At 39.1% G+C, this 18,588-nt stretch overlaps 1 protein-coding gene across 1 annotated transcript in view; it reads left to right on the top strand.

The window, feature by feature from the left end:
- Positions 1–18,588, top strand: part of LOC129354081 (otogelin-like protein) — a 57,838-nt gene that overhangs the window by 12,823 nt on the left and 26,427 nt on the right. Inside the window, 12 exon segments of the mRNA XM_055023570.1 lie at positions 739–864; positions 965–1,073; positions 2,172–2,218; positions 3,093–3,238; positions 4,452–4,584; positions 5,746–5,927; positions 7,789–7,930; positions 9,009–9,221; positions 9,311–9,476; positions 11,678–11,752; positions 12,286–12,329; positions 12,415–12,580. Coding sequence (XP_054879545.1) covers positions 739–864; positions 965–1,073; positions 2,172–2,218; positions 3,093–3,238; positions 4,452–4,584; positions 5,746–5,927; positions 7,789–7,930; positions 9,009–9,221; positions 9,311–9,476; positions 11,678–11,752; positions 12,286–12,329; positions 12,415–12,580 — 1,549 coding nt within the window.

The raw sequence follows: 18,588 nt of genomic DNA, 5'->3' as shown, positions 1-18,588 counted from the left end.
AAAAGATCCACAAAGTAACTTATTTTTTTTATCCACCGTATTTATCATTTAGCAGGACACTGAGTCTGCGTGCATGAAATGAAAATTGATTTTGGTTTCGGTTGTTAAAAACTTCCCATTGCTTCCCAACCGCCATTTAAAAGGGAACGATCGCTAGCATGTTTGCGCATGCGTGTTTACATCCTCTCTGCTCTACCACAGCCTGAGGCACGAAGATCGCGCGACCATCACTGCTCGCTGTAACGGCAGTTTTTTTGGCTGTTTTATTGCTTAAATCTCCAATAAACCAGAAAACGTTTCTAGATTTGTGACTAGTCTTTTTTTAATACAGTCGTTTGAGGGTTCGGAAAAGTCGCTAAATTCGGCTAAGACGTAGCTAAGTTAGCAGCTGTGCTCCCACTTCAAGCCAATGCCGTATTTTGCTACACTTTTACTGCAGTCACTGCTGCAAAGTGCTGCGCATGTGATCTTTCCAGAGTCTGACTCCTTTCCACCACACAAAGGTCGATACTAGCTGTTGTTATTCTTATTGGGGTTTAATATAATTATATATATATCAAACTGATTCCTGATCCGGATGTACGCCTCGATGTGACCACGATTTCCGATCACGTGATCGGATCGGGACATCGCTAGTTCTTAATGCCCTGCAGGTATTTTTTTTAAGAAAAACACTCAGAGTCAGACCATTTGTGACTGTTTCAAGTTAAAATGTTTTAAAACTCTTTCTGTGACCAGTGAAGCAGTGTCCTCTGGGGCTGCAGTACAGGGAATGCATCAGCTGCTGTCCACAGACATGCAACCTGGAGCAGACTTGCATAGACAGCAAGCTGGCCTGCTTAGATGGATGCTACTGTCCTGAAGGTAAACTGTTGTATGTATTATTCAATGCAAGTTTTTCCGATGAATGTTTTTACAGTCACTTTTTATGTTTTTTTAATTCCCAAGTTTTCTGTGTCCCCAGGTCTGATTTATGAGGAAGGGAGTTGCGTGGCCCCGGCTGACTGTCCCTGTGAATACCATGGCATGTTTTATCCCTCTGGACAAACTCTGCAGGAAGAATGCAACAACTGGTGCGCATCAAATAACTTCTCCCTGCTGATTTGGTTTAAATAGTTCGGTTTTTACTGTTTCAAAGAATTTGTAAATCCTTTAACAACATTAGTTTCAATGTTGGACGATATGCCTAAAAAAACGTGTCACCATATTAGGGTTTCATATCAGTCCATACACTGCAAAAACATCAAATCTTACCCAGTATTTTTGGTCTAGTTTCTGGTGCAAATATCTTAGTACACTTGAAATAAGACAAAAGTATCTTAGAAGTAGCTTTTCAGCAACATAAAGAAGCTTGTTTTAAGTCAATAATTACTTAATATTGATGAAAAAGTTCTAGTTCTTCTGGCTGTTTCACTTATAATATGGGAAAAATGTCTTGTTACAGGTGAAAACTTATTTTGTATAAATATTAAGGAATTAATGACTTAAACTCATATCTTGATGAAAAGTTACTTGTAACTTAGTTTGTCTTATTTCAAGTGTTCAAAAATATTTGCACTAAAAATTTGACAGAAACAATAGAAGGTAAGATTTTGTTTTTGCAGAATATTGATAGTTATTGATTAGTTTTTTGTTTTAAATATCCAAAACGTTCCTGTTTTATCCACAGTTTTACTTCCAGACCGTAAACTGCTACTCAGCAGGTTGTTGCCAGGTAACCAGAAGTCACTCGCAATTTGTTGCTAGGTTACCAAAGAGTGAGTGAATGAGTTCAGCCGAGCTCAGCTGGCTTAGAGGTTGAGCAACTAAAGCCAGAAAACATGTGATCCAAGAAAAAAATAAATTAGTTCATTTGTTATAAGTTATCAAATTAAGTTTATTCAAGTAGATGTATTAAATTTGTTAAGTTAAAAAAAGTAAATGAATTCAATTTGACAAACTTAATTTGATTATATTTAACAAATAAGTCAATGTTTAAGTTGTACATTTTTATCTATGGGTTTAATTGTTTTATTCCTGCAAACAGAATCTGCTCTTTTGCTAACAGCTGCATTCGGTCCCTTTAATCTGCTGGGATCTGACCGCCTGTGTGTCCAGTTTCTGTCAGTAATCCTGCCATTAGCTCAGCCTTTCATGCAGCCACCTGTGGATTTCTCTGCTCTCTGTTGCAGCACATGTGTGGGTGGCGTGTGGAACTGCACCGACCACACCTGCCCAGGTTTATGCTTTTCCTCCAACTGCATGCAATAATGATTTTTAAAAAAATATTAAACGTCTTAACTGATTTTCATAGTTTGTAAATGCTTTACAGTAAGGCTGCAGCTAACAATCGTTTTAGAGTCGAATATTCTTTTGATTATTCTGACGATTAATTGATTAAATTCAAATCATATTAAAAAAAAATACACAAAAAAACAAATTTTAGCAAGTATTTTTGATCTAGTTTCTAATGCAAATATCTTATTACACTTGACATAAGACTAAACAGACTTCAAAATAACTTTTCAACAAGATATAGGAGTGCGTTTTAAGAAAATAATTCCTTAGTATTGATTAAAAAGTACTGGTTCCACTGCCAGATTATGTAACTTATAACTAGTTTTCTTTCGTCAAGGGAATTACTTTCTTAAAATAAACTCACATTGCTGAAAAATTACTTGTAAGTTAGTTTGGTTTTATTTCAAGTGTACTGAGATATTTGGGTTCTACTTTACAATAATTCTCTTCTTATAAATGCTAATAAGTATGTTAGTAATTAATCTCTAAGCATTTCACTGTGAAGGGGGAGAAGGAGGCAAAATCTGACAGTGTCTTGCCAAATAATGTATATTTTATTTAGAGTTGTTGCACTGACAACTCTAAATATGCTAAAATAGGTATTTTAGCATATAGCCTCTTTCTCAACCATACTTAATGGATAATAAACAGTTATTAATGATTTAAAAAGTGCTCCTATATGAATTCTAAGAACTTTTATTAGTCATCCATCAGGAGAGTCTTACTGTCTATTTGCACCAGAAACTAGACAAAAATACTTAGTAAGATGTTGCATATGTTTTGCATAAGTTGAAAAATATGTTGCTTTTTTTCAGGGGAATGCTCGGTTACAGGCGATATGTACTTCCGGTCGTTTGACGGGAGGATCTTCACCTTCCCTGCGACATGTCAGTACGTCCTCGCCAAAAGTCGCAACTCAGGAAAATTCGCCGTCACCATTCAGAACGCCCCCTGCGGAGCCGTGAGTCACTCCTAACCTGATATTTCTTTTGCTGTGTCTCCTGTTGGCTCAGGTTTCAATTTGTCCATAATGTAGATCATATCAGAATTTAAGTGCTCAATAATCCCGGCTGAGTAGAGGGTTTTGACTGCGACTGCGGGAGTAGATAATGAGCAAGAAAAGTGACAAAAGACGGAGGGTTTCTTCTCCTATCTCTCTGCTGGGAAACCCAGCAGAGGGAGAGGGAGAGGTGAGATATAAGATGTCCCAGTCATCAGAGCAGAGACCTCTAACAGCCAACAGGATTAGCTTATCTGGCCCGACTGACAGAGCCGTGGGAGACGGAGAGGCAGCAGCTCTGGACAGAGAGAAGCTTATGCAAGAGAAGCAGGAGGTGAATGATGGGAAGGGAAGGTAAAAGTGGGGAGGGAAGAGGTGGGCGCTAAAACCTCTCGGCTGTGGAGCCACTTTTGAAAGAAACGATTCATCTGTAAACATCAGAGTGAAGCAGCTTTTATCATTTAAATCAGCAGATTTGACATGAAAGGTGACCCGTTATGTTTCCTTAAACATGTTAGGAAAGGTTTATTTGCTATACAGAACATTTTTATTTAAAATATTTCATGTAATTATTCTTAAATAATGAGATTTTAGTCTGCTCAGTTCTATCTATGTTGAGAATGAGCCGTTCTAGGAGTGCTTGTCACTTTAAATCCAAATTTAAATGAAAATGGCTATGAACAGATACATACATCTTGAGAAGCACTAGTAGAGCATCCTGCCCAACCAACAAGAATGCAGCAAGTGGTTTCTGGATGGTAGGTCAACACCAAAACACTGGTCTTTTCCAGCCATTGTACAGCGCAGTAAGCATTAAAACCAGCTGACCAAACATGCTGGGTTGGTAGGTGACTAAGGTTATTATAAATTAGCTTTGTCTGATTTCAAGCGCACTAAGATAGTTGGACCAGAAACTAGACCGAAAATTATTGCAAACGCCACAGTTTGCATGGACCCGATTCCAACAGCCGCAACCTGGATTTCTGTTTTATTCCAGAAGAAAAGAGTATTTATTGTTGGTAAATGTGTCAGTTTTCTATTAAAGATCCATACCCACACCATCTCCTTTTGTAGGACAGAGTTTTTCATCCTGACTACTTTTGTATTTTTGCTTTCTTTGTGTCTCCTGAATCTTCTTCTGTTTGGGAAAACGTCAATCTTGTCTCGATTGCAGAATCTAGACGGGGCCTGCATCCAATCAGTTAACCTGATCATTGACGAGGATCCAAGGACTGAGATCACACTGAGTCACGTCGGCGAGGTCTTCATCGCCGGCCAGTACCGAGTCTCGCTGCCCTATTCTGACGGTACTGTCCCGTCTTTCATCGCAGTCCGCCATTGTCTCGTCCAGGACTCTTTCAGCACTCATACGAGAGGCAGATTGAATGACAGCTGTGCTATTGAGGAAATATTTTCCCAATGCAGAGGTGTTCAGTTCCTGCATTGTGTGCAGAAAATGCCGTCCCCTCTGAGTTTCTCATCTTGGTAGTCAAATCAATGCTCTTTTCTGATTTATGTGAAACTGTGTGATACTTGATACGTCAATGAAAACATCAACTTTTATACTTTATGTTCTCGATAACATCCTCTGTCTGAGTAACCAAAAATTATAACTCCATTAGATTAATAAAAATAGATTTTTTTAATTTCATCAAATAAATACAAGAAAATAAATGACATATTGAATTACAAAACGAATCGAGTTCAATACAGTTAAGGAAACTCAGATTATATTTTACTCAGGATGGAAAGATTTTTCCATGTAGTGAAGCTCAGAGAGTTACACTGCAAAACACAAAATCTTATGTTTGGTCTAGTTTTCTGGTGCAACTATTTAGTAAAACAGTACTAACTTAAATATAGCTTTTCAGCAAGATATTTTAAGTCAATAATTCCTTAATATTGATGAAAAAGTACAACCTTAGTTCCATAGGCAGATTATATTACTTATACGAAGAGAAATGTCTTATGTACTTACAACAAGTTGCTATATCTTTCTGAAAATGTACTTTTAAGTTAGTTTTGTCTTATTTCAAGTATACCAAGATTTTTGCACTTGACAAGACAAAAAATGCTTGGTAGGATTTTGTTTTTGCAGTGTAGCTTCTGATTTCAGTTGCCTGTAAGTCGGCAACAGTGGCATGATTACTGACCGCTCCAAAAGCAGGGCATTCTGGGTAAATACAAATGGTTCACAGTTTTTAGCCAAAAACAAAAGAGAAATCCTAAATTTTTTTGTTTACGTTTCATCATAGCGTTCAGTGTCTCCTTCAGAAGTTTTTGTCTCCAGCGCCACCACAGGTGAGGAGGGGAACAGGTTTGTGAATTAGATTGAATTGTTCGATGATGTGAAGAACTGCCACAGCTGAAATGTAATAAATGTTGCAGTTTTGTTTTGTAACTGAACTGAGTCTACCGGACTGTGAGGTCTGGAAACAGCCTTGATGTCCTCGTTCTTCTTCCCACAGACATCGTCCACATCCAGGAACTGTCGTCCATGTTCCTCCAGGTGAGGACGGCGTTCGGCCTGCATCTGCAGTACAGCTGGACGGAGTTTCGTCTCTACCTGCAGGCCGACGAGACGTGGAAAGACGACACGGTGGGGCTGTGCGGCACCTTCAACGGCAACACTCAAGATGACTTCCTGTAAGTGTGTGACGGCTGCCCTTTGACCCCTCTTGCGCCCTCTGCTGACCTTTCCCTCCTCCCCTTTCGACGATTAAGAGCGATGGAGCGCACATCCTGTTTCAGGTGACAGGAGGGAGGTGAAGTGCTCTTCCCCTCTGTAATGCACACGTCGGCATCAAAAGACGCGCTCTCTGATCAGCTCTTTTAGGCCGACCAGATTAGCGCCCGACTGGGCACGCCGCTCCAACAAGGAATTTACTGTTAGTGGAAAAGGGCTCCACTGTGCCGACCATAATGTGCCGGATGTTGTCTGACAGCTTTAAGTGGATATACATCACCGCTGATGGCTGAAGTGGCAGTCATAGGGAAACTGCAGCCATCCCTTTACATTAAATAGCTGTTTAATGTACCTGCCTTTTCGATGCATTTTGAAGTGCAATGGTTTGAATTGGTTTTTTTTATTATTATTAATTATTACCAAGATATGTAGAATAACAAACATTGTAAAGTGTCGATTTAATTTTATTGTGCTGGTACGTGGTTGTGAAGATGGTTTCATTAGCATAAGGAAATCATGACTTATACGACCGAATTAGTTGTTTTTGTTGCCACCTGCCCTCTGCTAATCTCATTTTAAACAGAAAAATGCCATGAATTATGGGAAAATGGGACGTAGTGTTGCTAGTATCACTGTCGTATGGCTGACATCAGAAAAGGGTCAGAACTTTTAACACAGACGTCAAATTTTATTCAGCTGAAAGTTTATAAAACTGCTTAGTAGATTTGATCAGTAACAATATATATTGCGATAAACACTTAATCAATATCTATAGAAAATACATATAGAATATTCAATATATAGAATTGGAACTCCGATATAGAACCGCTTGGCATTCTGGGACATGTAGGCAGAGGAAAGGCTTTAATACTTTACTAATATTTTAATTTTACTGTAATATTACTTTATTTATTTATTACACAAATTTATTTTATTTATGTAATACATTTCTTTTCTGGGACCTGGAATAACAATAATAAATCCTTCAATCCTTTAATACTTTAGTTCAGTTAGTTTGGTGGCAACAACTAACTCTGTTATTCTTTGGTTACCTAGCAACTCATTCATTCCTTGGTTACCTAGCAACTCATTCGTTCCTTGGTTACCTAGCAACTCATTCGTTCCTTGGTTGCCTAGCAACTCATTCACTTTGGTTACCGAGCAACTCATTCACTCTTTGGTTACCTAGCAACTCATTCACTCTTTGGTTACCGAGCAACAACTTGCTGAGGAACTGGCGCTGCAGCAGTTTAATGTTTCATCACTGATTCTTAACTGCCTGAAAATTTAAACAATGGGATGGAATGAACACTGGATACAACAGGAAACAGTCTGGCAGTATTTCAGATATCTAAATCAAAAAAATAATCAATAATTATCAGAATCCACTGATTAGAAATACCGATGTTGTGGTGCATTTTTTTTATTATCCAGCCCTGGCACTATGTTCAGGGGAAGCTAAATGCTAAATATTTTCAAAGTTAGCAAAAATACTAATGCGCTAAATGGGAACTGCACTGCAAAAACAAATTCTTACCCATTATTTTTTGTCAAGTTTTTAGTTTAAATATCTTGGTGCACTTTAAAAAAATTAAATAACTTATAAGTAAGTTTTCAAAAAGATACAGGAGGTTTTATAAAATTAATAATTCCTTGCTACTGGTTCCACTGGTAGATTTTTATACTTGTAACATGAAAAAATGTCAGAAGTGAAATAATTTCCCAGTGGAACTGGGATGTTGTTTTTTAAAATCAATATTAATCAATATTATGCTGTGAAGATCCCAGATGATTGTTTTAATGTCTGATGATGCTCCATGATGAGGCTGTGATTTCCTGCAGATCTCCATCAGGAATGATTGAGAGCACCCCTCACCTGTTTGGAAATGCCTGGAAGGTGTCGTCAGCCTGTTCCCTCAGCCTGAGCACGCCGCCGCTCGACCCCTGTGACACCCACCAACAGGCCGGTTCGTTTCTCTAATTCATGTTTCTGTCGACCAAACAGGTTAATCGTGCTAAATATCTGATTCTGTTCCAGCTTTGACCCATTTTTAGGGATACTTACATTTCCCATCAGAGGTTTTGCTGATTTTCTTAAAACATTGTTGTGATGGAATTTGTACCATTTTAAAATGCAATATAATTTCACACAAGTTGTTCTGGGTCTTCCAACAAACTGAAATGCAGGAACTTATCTAATACTCTGGGATGAAATAAAATGCAGTTAGTTTGTGTTTATATCTATTTATTGATTGTGCGCCCCTGAATGTCGCCCTGGGTAACTGCCTGTATGCCTCATATCTTAAACCAGCTCTAATCAGAGTCATTTCTTTTCAGAAAAGTTAATCTGTAAAAGGATAAACATTGGTGATTTGAGTCTGTTGTCATGGAAATTAAACACTGAGTGAAGTTTAGTAAAGCTAGCTGTGATAAGCTAGTGTTGCTAAAACTGTGTGTATTTGCATTTAACCTCAAGCTCCCTACTTCAACTCTGAGACTAACTAAAGGCGCCCAACATTTTTAAATCAAGCGAATTTTATAATAGACTCCGGTTTAAACTCTTTTGTGATTTCACTGGATTATTTAGTATTATCTGCAAAACTTATACAAATGTATGATTTAACGAAGTGCTCAACTTTCCTCATTTTACCTTTTGTTGTTTTTTATAAAATTACTACTTTGTTCTCATATTATTTTTACTATATTCCCGTAATAAAAATTTAGAAATTTTAGTTTGTTCCTGATTTTCCATCATAGAGATGACCTGAATTCAAGGTCCAGAAAAGTAGAAGCTGTCAAACAAGATGGCCGCCCTGGGCGTGCTGACATCACTCTGCGCAAGGAGAGGATTGGTGGGGAAAAAAAATCCAGATTTTTCAAAACTTAAATCTTCGAAAACTACAACTTTATGTATTGAGTTACATACTGTAATAATTCAACAACGTTTCCAGATCTGAACCTTAAAACTCGATACTGGAAAGTTTAAAAACGGGAAATGTAGTGATGTGATGAAGACCTCGTTCCTGTGTTTCCCCCGGCGCTCAGTGAGCTACGCCTCGGAGATGTGTGACATCCTGAACCAGGATCTGTTCGCCGCCTGTCATGAGTACCTCAGCCCAACTTCGTTCCACCTGCAGTGCCGCGCAGACACCTGCAGGTGTGGCACGCCCTGCCTCTGCTCCGCCCTGGCTCACTACGCGCGGCACTGCCGCAGGTTCTCCATCGTCGTCGACTTCCGAGCGCACATATCGGACTGCGGTGAGGATCCAGGGAAAAGATCATTCATTTCTGCTTTTCTTACTTTCATAATAAAACTAACTTTATTATGAAACTTGGTCCTGTCCCAGCTGTCACCTGTCCTGCCACCATGCAGTATGGCACCTGTGTGTCGGCCTGCCAGCGGCGCTGCTCCTCCCTGGCCGCCCCGCAGCACTGCGGGGGCGACTGCGAGGAGGGCTGCGTCTGCCCCCAGGGCTCCTTCTACAACCACCGGACACACACCTGTGTGCACAGGTAAGGCCGTCAGGTCTGCTCAGTTCTCCAGAATGAGAGAACTTGACTCTTCCAGTAGCCTTTGCTTATAGAGGTAAAACCATCGGACCGAACTTTCTGCTGGAGTTCTGCTCGGGTTGCTAGGTAACGGGCTGGGCTTAGCTGGGGTTGCTAGGTAACGGGCTGGGCTTAGCTCGGGTTGCTAGGTAACGGGCTGGGCTTAGCTGGGGTTGCTAGGTAACGGGCTGGGCTTAGCTGGGGTTGCTAGGTAACGGGCTGGGCTTAGCTGGGGTTGCTAGGTAACGGGCTGGGCTTAGCTCGGGTTGCTAGGTAGCGGGCTGGGCTTAGCTGGGGTTGCTAGGTAACGGCGGAGTGCCTGTGGAATGTGACTCAGCGATTGTGAGGTTTTTGAAATGGCTCCAAAAACATGAACTTTTTTTTTTTTTTAAAACAAGTTCAAAATTCAGTGTTTTTTTACATATTCCATCTGCATTAGACATAAAAATAAGATTTCTTGTTTTTGCAGTGTATTTATTCAGTTTTAGCTTTTCCTGCAGTTCCTACAGTCATTACAGTTACTTGTCTGTCTAATAGAGTACTACGATATTTTTATTTGGTGTGAGTTAGTATTTTTGTTGTTTGACTTGGTCTATATGCCTTTCTGATCTGTTTTGCTGAAAAATTGTCTGGGTGTCGACTGAGGAGTTTGAACCTCCGCCTTCGTGTTGGCTGCTGGAGCAGCTCCAGCGTTTTCCATGCAGACGGCTGCTGAGCTGGAAGCTCTCCACCAAACAAACCGTCTCAGAGTGATATTTGTATCTGCTCTGGATCTGGGGTCAGCCCTTAAGTGGAAAGCCTGGTTGAGTGCGAGGACCCCCATAATTGAGCCCTGGCTTTCAGCGCGCTCCGCCCTGGAAAACCTGCAGCCTAATTCCTCTTAAATGTCCCGGGTTTTTACATCCCACTGCAGCGCAGTGCCTTACTTAGCATGTGATAGAGTTACACCCAGGAATCCACCCTGAAACCCCCTTTTCATTCCCGCTCGGGCCGGGACGACACAGATATCTGATAACCAGTGAGAAAGAGTTTGTAGTACAGAGGCTGATTTGACTTTAAACTGGATGCATTTTAACTTAATGTATGGTTTACATTACGTTAAACTGTAACATTACGTTTATTAGTTTCTTTTTTATGGAGGTTTTCTCATTGATCAAACATTTCCTGATTCTAAGCCCTCTTCACTTACAGTCAATGGTTTGTTTAGGGAAACATAAACTCACTATAACATAACTCTTCACACATTTAGGTAGACTCATCGTGTCGGTAGCAGATTTTTTTTATGCAATTTTTGTTTTACTATAGTATTAGGGGCATAGTAGGAACCATAAGAAACAAAAAAGTAAAATTAAGAGAATACAGTCATAAAATTACAAGAATTATTTAAAAATCCTTGTAATTATTTAAACATTTATTTTGGACCTAATGCTCTGTTGGTTTTTCTTGTATTATTATGTTTTTTTTTTTTTGTTCTATTTTCCAGAATTTGCTTAAAGCTACAAATTCCTACAAGTTGCTTTTATTACTTTCTTTATTTTTCCACTTCAAAAAATGCTAAATCTTACCAAGTATTTTTAGTCTTTAGGAATATTTAGTAATATTTATTACACTTGAAATAAGACTAACCTAATTTAAAAGTAACTTTTCAGCAAAACATAAGAGTTTGTTTTAAGTAAATAATTGCTTAGTGTTAATAAAAAAATGCAGATTCCTCAGGAACTATTTGTCTTGTCACAAGTGAAATAATCTGCTAGTGAAACTAATAAATTTGAATCAATATTAATTATTGACTTAAAACAAACTTACATTTTGTTGAAAAGTTTTTGTTTTAAGTGTACTACGATATTTGCAATAAAAATTATAAAAAGATATTCAGAAGGATTTGGTGTTTTTTTTTGCAGTGGAGAAGCAAAAAACACCAACTTGTGTTATATTTTTATCATGTGAAGCATATTAAACTAGAATATATGAAACTGAATCTGATTCTGTGTGAACAACTGGAGCCTTTTAATTATATTCAAACTGGACCTGTAAGTTTTGTGAGGTGGGTCAGGAGAACAATTTGAGTGATATTGCTGAACTGGAACTCACTGAGGTGAAATAATGAGCTTTTATTCCATGTTTTTAGTGTTTTGTTGTCGTAACGTCTTCCTGTTCCTCCTCAGGTCCGAGTGTCCCTGCAGTTTCCTCGGAGCCGACTACGAACCCGGAGACGTGATCTTGACATCAGCAGGTGTTCAGTAAGATCTTCTCTAATGTTTCTTTCTCACAAGATGCTTCAGGTTTTTATTGTCTTCAGTCAAACCACAAAATGAGAATAATTCTGGATTAAGACAATCTGGAAAAGATTTAAGATTGAGAGAATTAAACATAGAATAAAAACAAAACAATGATTTCCAGGCTGTAGATCCATCAAACATCCGTCCTTTGTTTGCTTAATTTATCAGTTAGTTTATGTATTAACTGTGTAAACTTTTTTATATATTAAATAAAATCAGTTCATTTAAATTTTGGTGCTTTAGCATTTTTAAGGGAGATTTTTCTGAGTGTTGCTGAAGAGCCACCCAGAGATAGAAAGAGAAACATTGCAGAAGCTGTCGACCTTTTAGCATTTCAGCCCAATGAAATGATAGCATTGTGCTAGCTATTATAATGCTAGCACAATGCTATCATTTCATTATGCTAGCTTACAGCCATGTTGCTGACCACATTCATTCTTCTTTAAAATGTTTTAATATTTGAATGTGTAACATACCCTCATGTTCCCCTACAGAGTGTGTCTTAATGGTAAACTGGTTCCCCAGACTGGAGAAACTGGTAAGATGATCCCTGATTCAGTTTTTAGTGCTTTCGATGTTTTTGGCTGAGATTTTTCTGTAATTTTCTTCCTGACTTTCTGCAGACAGGTTTTGCCCGCCGGGTCAGCTCCACCTGAATTGCTCAGATGGGGCGAACAGCCAATCAGCAGGAAGGGGCGTGGCCTGTGAGCGCACCTGTGAGTCCTACCTGCTCAACATCACCTGCTCTGCGCATGAGCCCTGCATCTCTGGCTGTGCCTGTCCGCCCGGGTGAGTAGCAGCTTGATTTATTATGAATGGAAGCTCATGAAAATAACCAAACTCCAAACTGGATCAGTTTGGAGACCAACTGGTTCTGATTAACCAGAACCAAACATGGAAAGGGAAACATTCATCTGGTTCCTGTAATAACAATAACAAAAGGATCATAAATCCAGATTAATTCTGGTCTGGATTACAACTGTTCATTACTTTCTTTATTTTTACACTGCAAAAACACTACATTTTACAAAGTATTTACTGTTTAGTTTCTATTGAAAATATATTAGTTCTCTTGAAATAAGAAAAAACCAACTTCCAAGTAACTTTACAGCACAATATGAGTTTGTTTTCAGAAAATAATTTCTTAATATTGATTAAAAAGTTAGGGTTATTTCATTTATGACTTGTTAAAAATGTCTTGTTATAAATGAAATTATTTGCAGTGGAACTAATACTTTCTAAATCAATTTAAAGAAATTATTAACCTAAAACACGCTCCTATATTTCAAGTGTACTAATATAAACAGTTCTGGTTGTGCTCTGCATCCAGAACCAAAGATGGAGAAGCAGCATCCAGCTTCTATGCACCAAAAATCTGGAACAAAGTATCAGAAATCTGCAAAACTGCTGAAACACTGATTGATTTAAATCAAGGCTAAAAGCCCACCTGGTTGGAGTGGCTTTTGATCAATAATGAAAGAAACACTGACCAACTTATGATGTTTATTAATGATTTTTATGATCTATTTAAAATAGTGTTTATATGACTTTTTATTTTGGTGTTTTTATGATGTGAAGCATTTCTTCCTCTATTCTTCCTGAAATTTGCTGTAGAAATAAACTTGATTGGCTGAATAAATAAACCTGCCTCTTTTTAAAAGAAGTAAATGCTTCCTAAATCTAACTGTTTGTGCCACGGATGTTATTAACTCGTATTTAATTATTCTGGTGTTGGTTAGGATTCTCTGATTCATCCGTTGGAGACAGAAAAGTCTTTAAAGCTTGTAGATGATGCAGACAGACAACCTTAGGTCTGTTTCAGTTGAACGATCCCTGTAATCCTTCCTGTTTTGTTTTTTTTGATGCATCTGTTAATTTTGGATTTGGCTTATTGTTTTAGGTTTTCAGGTTAATTTGAAACACAATAAGATGCTGTGAAAAGGTCAGAGATGTGCAGAGATGCCTCATAAGTCATCTAAAGTGTGTAAAGCTGACTGGCGTTTCTGTTCAACACATTAAACAAGACGACCTTTACGATGACATCAGACTCTGGACCTGATGTTCAGGCCTTGATAAAAGCGGTTAATAACTCCCTGAAACCTGAGAGGGAAACTATTTAGTGGTAAATATGGCCACAAAGACGTTTCATTGACGGTCAGCGATGATTCAGCTCTGATGAAGAGACTAAAGGTTGTGAGGTTCCATCAACCTGAATCACCAGTCTGAGTTTTAGTTTCTGCTTTGACGTTGAAGGTGACCTATTATGGTTCCTTGAACAGGTTAGGATGGGTCTGAGTGAAAAGAAAACATGTTTTATTACGTTTTTGGACAAAATGATTCTTAGATAATGAGATTTTAGTTTGGTGAGTTCTGCAGAATCAGCTGTTCTTGGGCCTGTATCACTTTAAATGTAATAAGCTGCTGCTGGCCACGCCTCCAAAACTCAACCTTTGCATTCGCATGTTAAAATAGCTGTGAACAGATGCACATTTATACAACCATACACACTTGAAAAGCAGAAGTAGAGCCTCCTGCACCACCTACAAGAATGCATCGAGTGATTTGTGGCTGTTAAGTGAACAACAAAATATTTTTCCAGCAGCCATTGTACAGAGCATACAGCAGCGCAAAACCAGCTGACCAAACGTGCTGGACTCGACTGGGGTTGCTAGGTTACAACGCAGTGCCTGTTGAATGACTTAACAACTGGGAGGGTCTTTTAGACGGTTCGTTTTCCAGACACCAAAATATCTGAACTTACCACCAAAGAAGTGCTGGGTGTTTCTTTTTAAAAACTTTACTTGTTTTAAAAAGCAGTTATGACCCAAATAAAAGAATAAAAATGTTCATAATGTGAATTTTGAATAACATGTCCCCTTTAAGGTTTGGCTGTCCTGATTTTATTTTTATTTTATGTAAATTTTCTTTATTTTACAGTGCTGCAGACTAATGATCTTTTACTGGTTTTAATAAGCAAGGTGTCTAGCATTACTAAAACATCTGTTTGTGTGTTATCTATATCTTAACTGAGATTTCCAAAGCTCCTATATCTTGCTGAAGCATTTTCTGTAAGTGAACTTGTTTTACTCTGAGATATTAGCACTAGAAACTAGACAGAAATATTTTGTAAGACTTTGTGTTTTTGCTATGCAACCCGTTCATGCATTGTGTTTAAAAGCTGGGTTAGTTACAGTAAATCAACAGAGTTGTTGGTTTTTATGTCAGTCTGAACAGACAAACGCTGAAAACGCTGATTTGTGCTGAGTTTGGCGCTATCTACTTAGCTAAAGGACTGAAAATAGACCAACACAAAGCAAGGCTTTAGTTTAAGAAGTCAAAAAAGAAACAAAGATAAAAATTGAAAAGCAACCTCAACTCGTCTGTGTGGTATTTATCTGCAGCAGGACTTTGAAACCTCTAATGGGAAATAATTAGCTGCCGTGTTGACTGAGGACTCCATTGTGTTTTTTTCGTTCACAAAGGAACACTTTGTTTATGATCAAAATGTCGACCATTCATTCCCTCGTTCTGTGGCAGCTGAACTCATATAAACCTGAACTTTTAGGTCCAAAACAGAAGCCTGCGGTTTCCTGGAATTTGGTATCAGTTTGCAGTTTATATGTACACATCATGCTGGGCAAAGGTCTTAAATCCCCCCGACTTCTTCTAGACTTTTCAGCCAGTTTTAGTCAACAGTTCAAAAGTTTCTCCATCCACTGGCTTCACCTTTTTCAGTCAGGATTTTTGATTTAGTCCTGATCATTTTCGGAACAATGTTTCTCTCATAAATCCAGGCATTTCTAGATTTCTTGTTGCTAGAGCAGTGCTTCTCAATTATTTTCCGTTACGCCCCCCCTAGCAAGAAGAAAACTATTCGCGTCCCCCATTCCCCACCGTGACTATCCATCTCTGCATAACATTTTTTTCGCTGAAAAAACTCTAGCGGCTTATCGGCGTGATTGAGATGTAACGTATTTAAGTGACGCGGTAATTTATTTGGCTTCATGCTGTCCGCTGCGAGCATTTTTAGACACAGCAAACACACCGGTCTTTCCTCTTCTCCAACTGTAGTCACAGTGAAGCCAAGCTAAATACGCTTCGTCGTATTTCCTCTTCTTAGCTTTCGGTTGACTTTCTGTTGTCTCATTATCTTTGTCTCTCTCCGCTTTTCTTTTCATCCCTGTGAAAAACTTTTTCATGTTGGGGGTTGTTGAATAACGGAGGCCATAGACAGAACGCAGTCGGAGCTTTTTGTTGACTTAACACTGCTAACCAAGGCAAACCTGTTGTCTTGTAAGTCGTAAAATGTTGCACTGTCGCAAACGTGACAGAAGTAACAATGAGAGCGCCACTGCCGCCTACTGTGCGCAATTACACTTTATACTAGTACGGCCAAAAAAAAGCCTGTTCCCACAGATCACACCCCCCCCCCAGGTATCGCACCGCGCCCCCCAAAGGGGGCCCGCCCCACTATTTGAGAAGCACTGTGCTAGAGCATGACAGCAGATTGTGCTGCGTCTGCTTAAGAGTGAGGAAAATTATGGAAGAGAAGGTGTGTGATTGCAAGGAAATACAATTACTGCCAGATGAACATTATCTGTTAGTAATGGATGCTAAAAACTGGTAAAAATCCAGGAAAGACCTTCCTAAAGGTCCTTAACAAAATTTCCACTGAACTTTAAATGTCTGATGATTTAATTTTTAAATATTAAATGATTGATTATTTGATCAGTCACTCGGTACCTGAATAGACTTTTACCAAATACTTTTTTACTCCTACTTGAGTAATTTCTTTGACAGCTACTTTTTATTTTTACTTGAGTAAAAATTTGTTGAAGTAGTTTTGAACATGGGCACATTGATGCACGGTGGTGACTGAGTCATGCTGTGGTCTTTTCTTCAGGAAATAATCACAATCCTGGAACAAAACCCGTTAGAGGCAGCTGGAGACCTGAGATCAATTGAGAATCTGTGCTATTGACTAGAGATGAAAATATTTTTATTATAATTAAATGTACAAATCTTTGCTTTGATTTTGTGGTAACAAATTAGATGAGGCAACTTCTTAACCCTGTAAAGTTCAAGTTTGCGCTTTTACATTGTCCCATGAAATTAAATTCACCCAACCGGCTGTAGCTGTGCGGATTTATGGGTGACATGTTGGTAGGTCGGGAGGATAAGTGATTGCAGAAACTTTGATCAGAGTAATCAATACGGCCGCTTGGCGCGCAGATAAAGGAAGCTGTTAGCGGCGTTTTATCTGTCGTGTAACTCTACTCAGATGAACCTCGGGTTTATGGCGGCACCATTCAGTGTGTCGTGTCATTGTCTGCTGCCTCGCCAGTGTAGCTCAGTTCAGCATATTACAAGATACTTATCAGCCTGGTGCTGCAGAGTGGAGGAGAGCAAATGTAGGCATCCAGACAAAGACTGGTTTTCTCTCTCTATCTCTGAGAATCCTAATTGTCTGGATTTCTCATGTCGCGAACGAGTGTTATTCCTTTTCATTCACAGCTGCCCACTCTTGAAGCTCTTTTTCATTTGCTGGAATGTTCCTGCACTGGAAGCCAACATCTGTCAGTGAACTCACAAATGAGTCCAAGCTAGAGGCAAACTCAGACTTCAGATGACAGGAAGTTGATAGCATACCTTTACCAAACGTTTCTTCAACATTATGTTTTTGGACTCAATTTTTTAGCCATTACTTTCCAACAGTTTGGTTAAAGACCTTTTATTGCTCTCCTTTTATTCGAGATGTGTTGCAGAGATTTCCCATTCATGGAAGAAAGCCTTCTGGCGACAGATGCCAGCTCATTTACGGAGGATGCCAAGAAGTTCCCTGGCTAGTGTCCTGACCGTTGTCTGCTTCAGCTACACATGGACCTTTACGGAGAGAAGTTCAGTAGTTGTCCCTTAGAGAAGCTGACTCTTATCCCATCTTAGCACATTCTGGAAAACATGTCTTGAAGATGCCAGTAGGAATACATCACCTGCAATAAATCAAAGACTCAGACTTTCCAAAACCAGCCACTCTTCTCCACTAACTACCCCTGAGATCCACCCCAGAGATCTCTGCCAGAGTCCAAGATGAACCAGGAACAAACTCCAGGAAACTTATTTACTGATCTAATTCTTGGTGGTAATTTAGGACCTTCTAATGAAGGGTCATTCATTCCAAAGAGAATAAACTGGTTCCAGTTAGTATTGGACTCAGTGTTGCCCTTTGTTGGCCTCTTTGTACAGAATTTCTTGTTCGGAGAATCAGACTCTAGTGCTTCTGTTTGCAGATGATGTGGTTCTGTTTGTGTCTCTTTACCTGGAAGGACTGAAGGTGTTTAAACCCAAGTGAAACTACCAGGATGAAGGTTAGAACCAGCAGGTGAAGTGCTGGGATTGAGCTACTGTCATTTGGAGTAATTAAGGAAGGAGAGATTTATAGGGGGATGTCTGAGAGGCAAAGACATTCCTCTCAGATAGCATGAGCTCTGGTGATGGAAAGAATCGGATTATAATGACTCAGGTTGATGCCTTGCATATCCAAAATGAGTGCAGAATGATATCATCACTCTGCCATTATCCCAAGAGTCACAGCAGGAGGATTTTAGAAATCTTCCATTTGGGGTAGAAGAAACTGGTCCAGATCCACTCGTCAGTGGAGAGACTTTGACTTGTCAGTCTTTGACTACCTCATCCAGCTCTTGGGTGAGATGGATGAGGTATTTCTGATATAGGAAGTCCAAAAATACTTGCTTAACTTGATGTTCCTATGATCCAGTGCTACAGGCAATTCAGCAAAC

The sequence above is a fragment of the Poeciliopsis prolifica genome, unplaced genomic scaffold, assembly GCF_027474105.1.
Source record: "Poeciliopsis prolifica strain line A6 unplaced genomic scaffold, Auburn_PproV2 SCAFFOLD103, whole genome shotgun sequence".
Classification (NCBI taxonomy): domain Eukaryota; kingdom Metazoa; phylum Chordata; class Actinopteri; order Cyprinodontiformes; family Poeciliidae; genus Poeciliopsis; species Poeciliopsis prolifica.
Note: the sequence above shows the minus strand (reverse complement) of the source record. Positions and strands in the feature narration are given on the sequence as shown.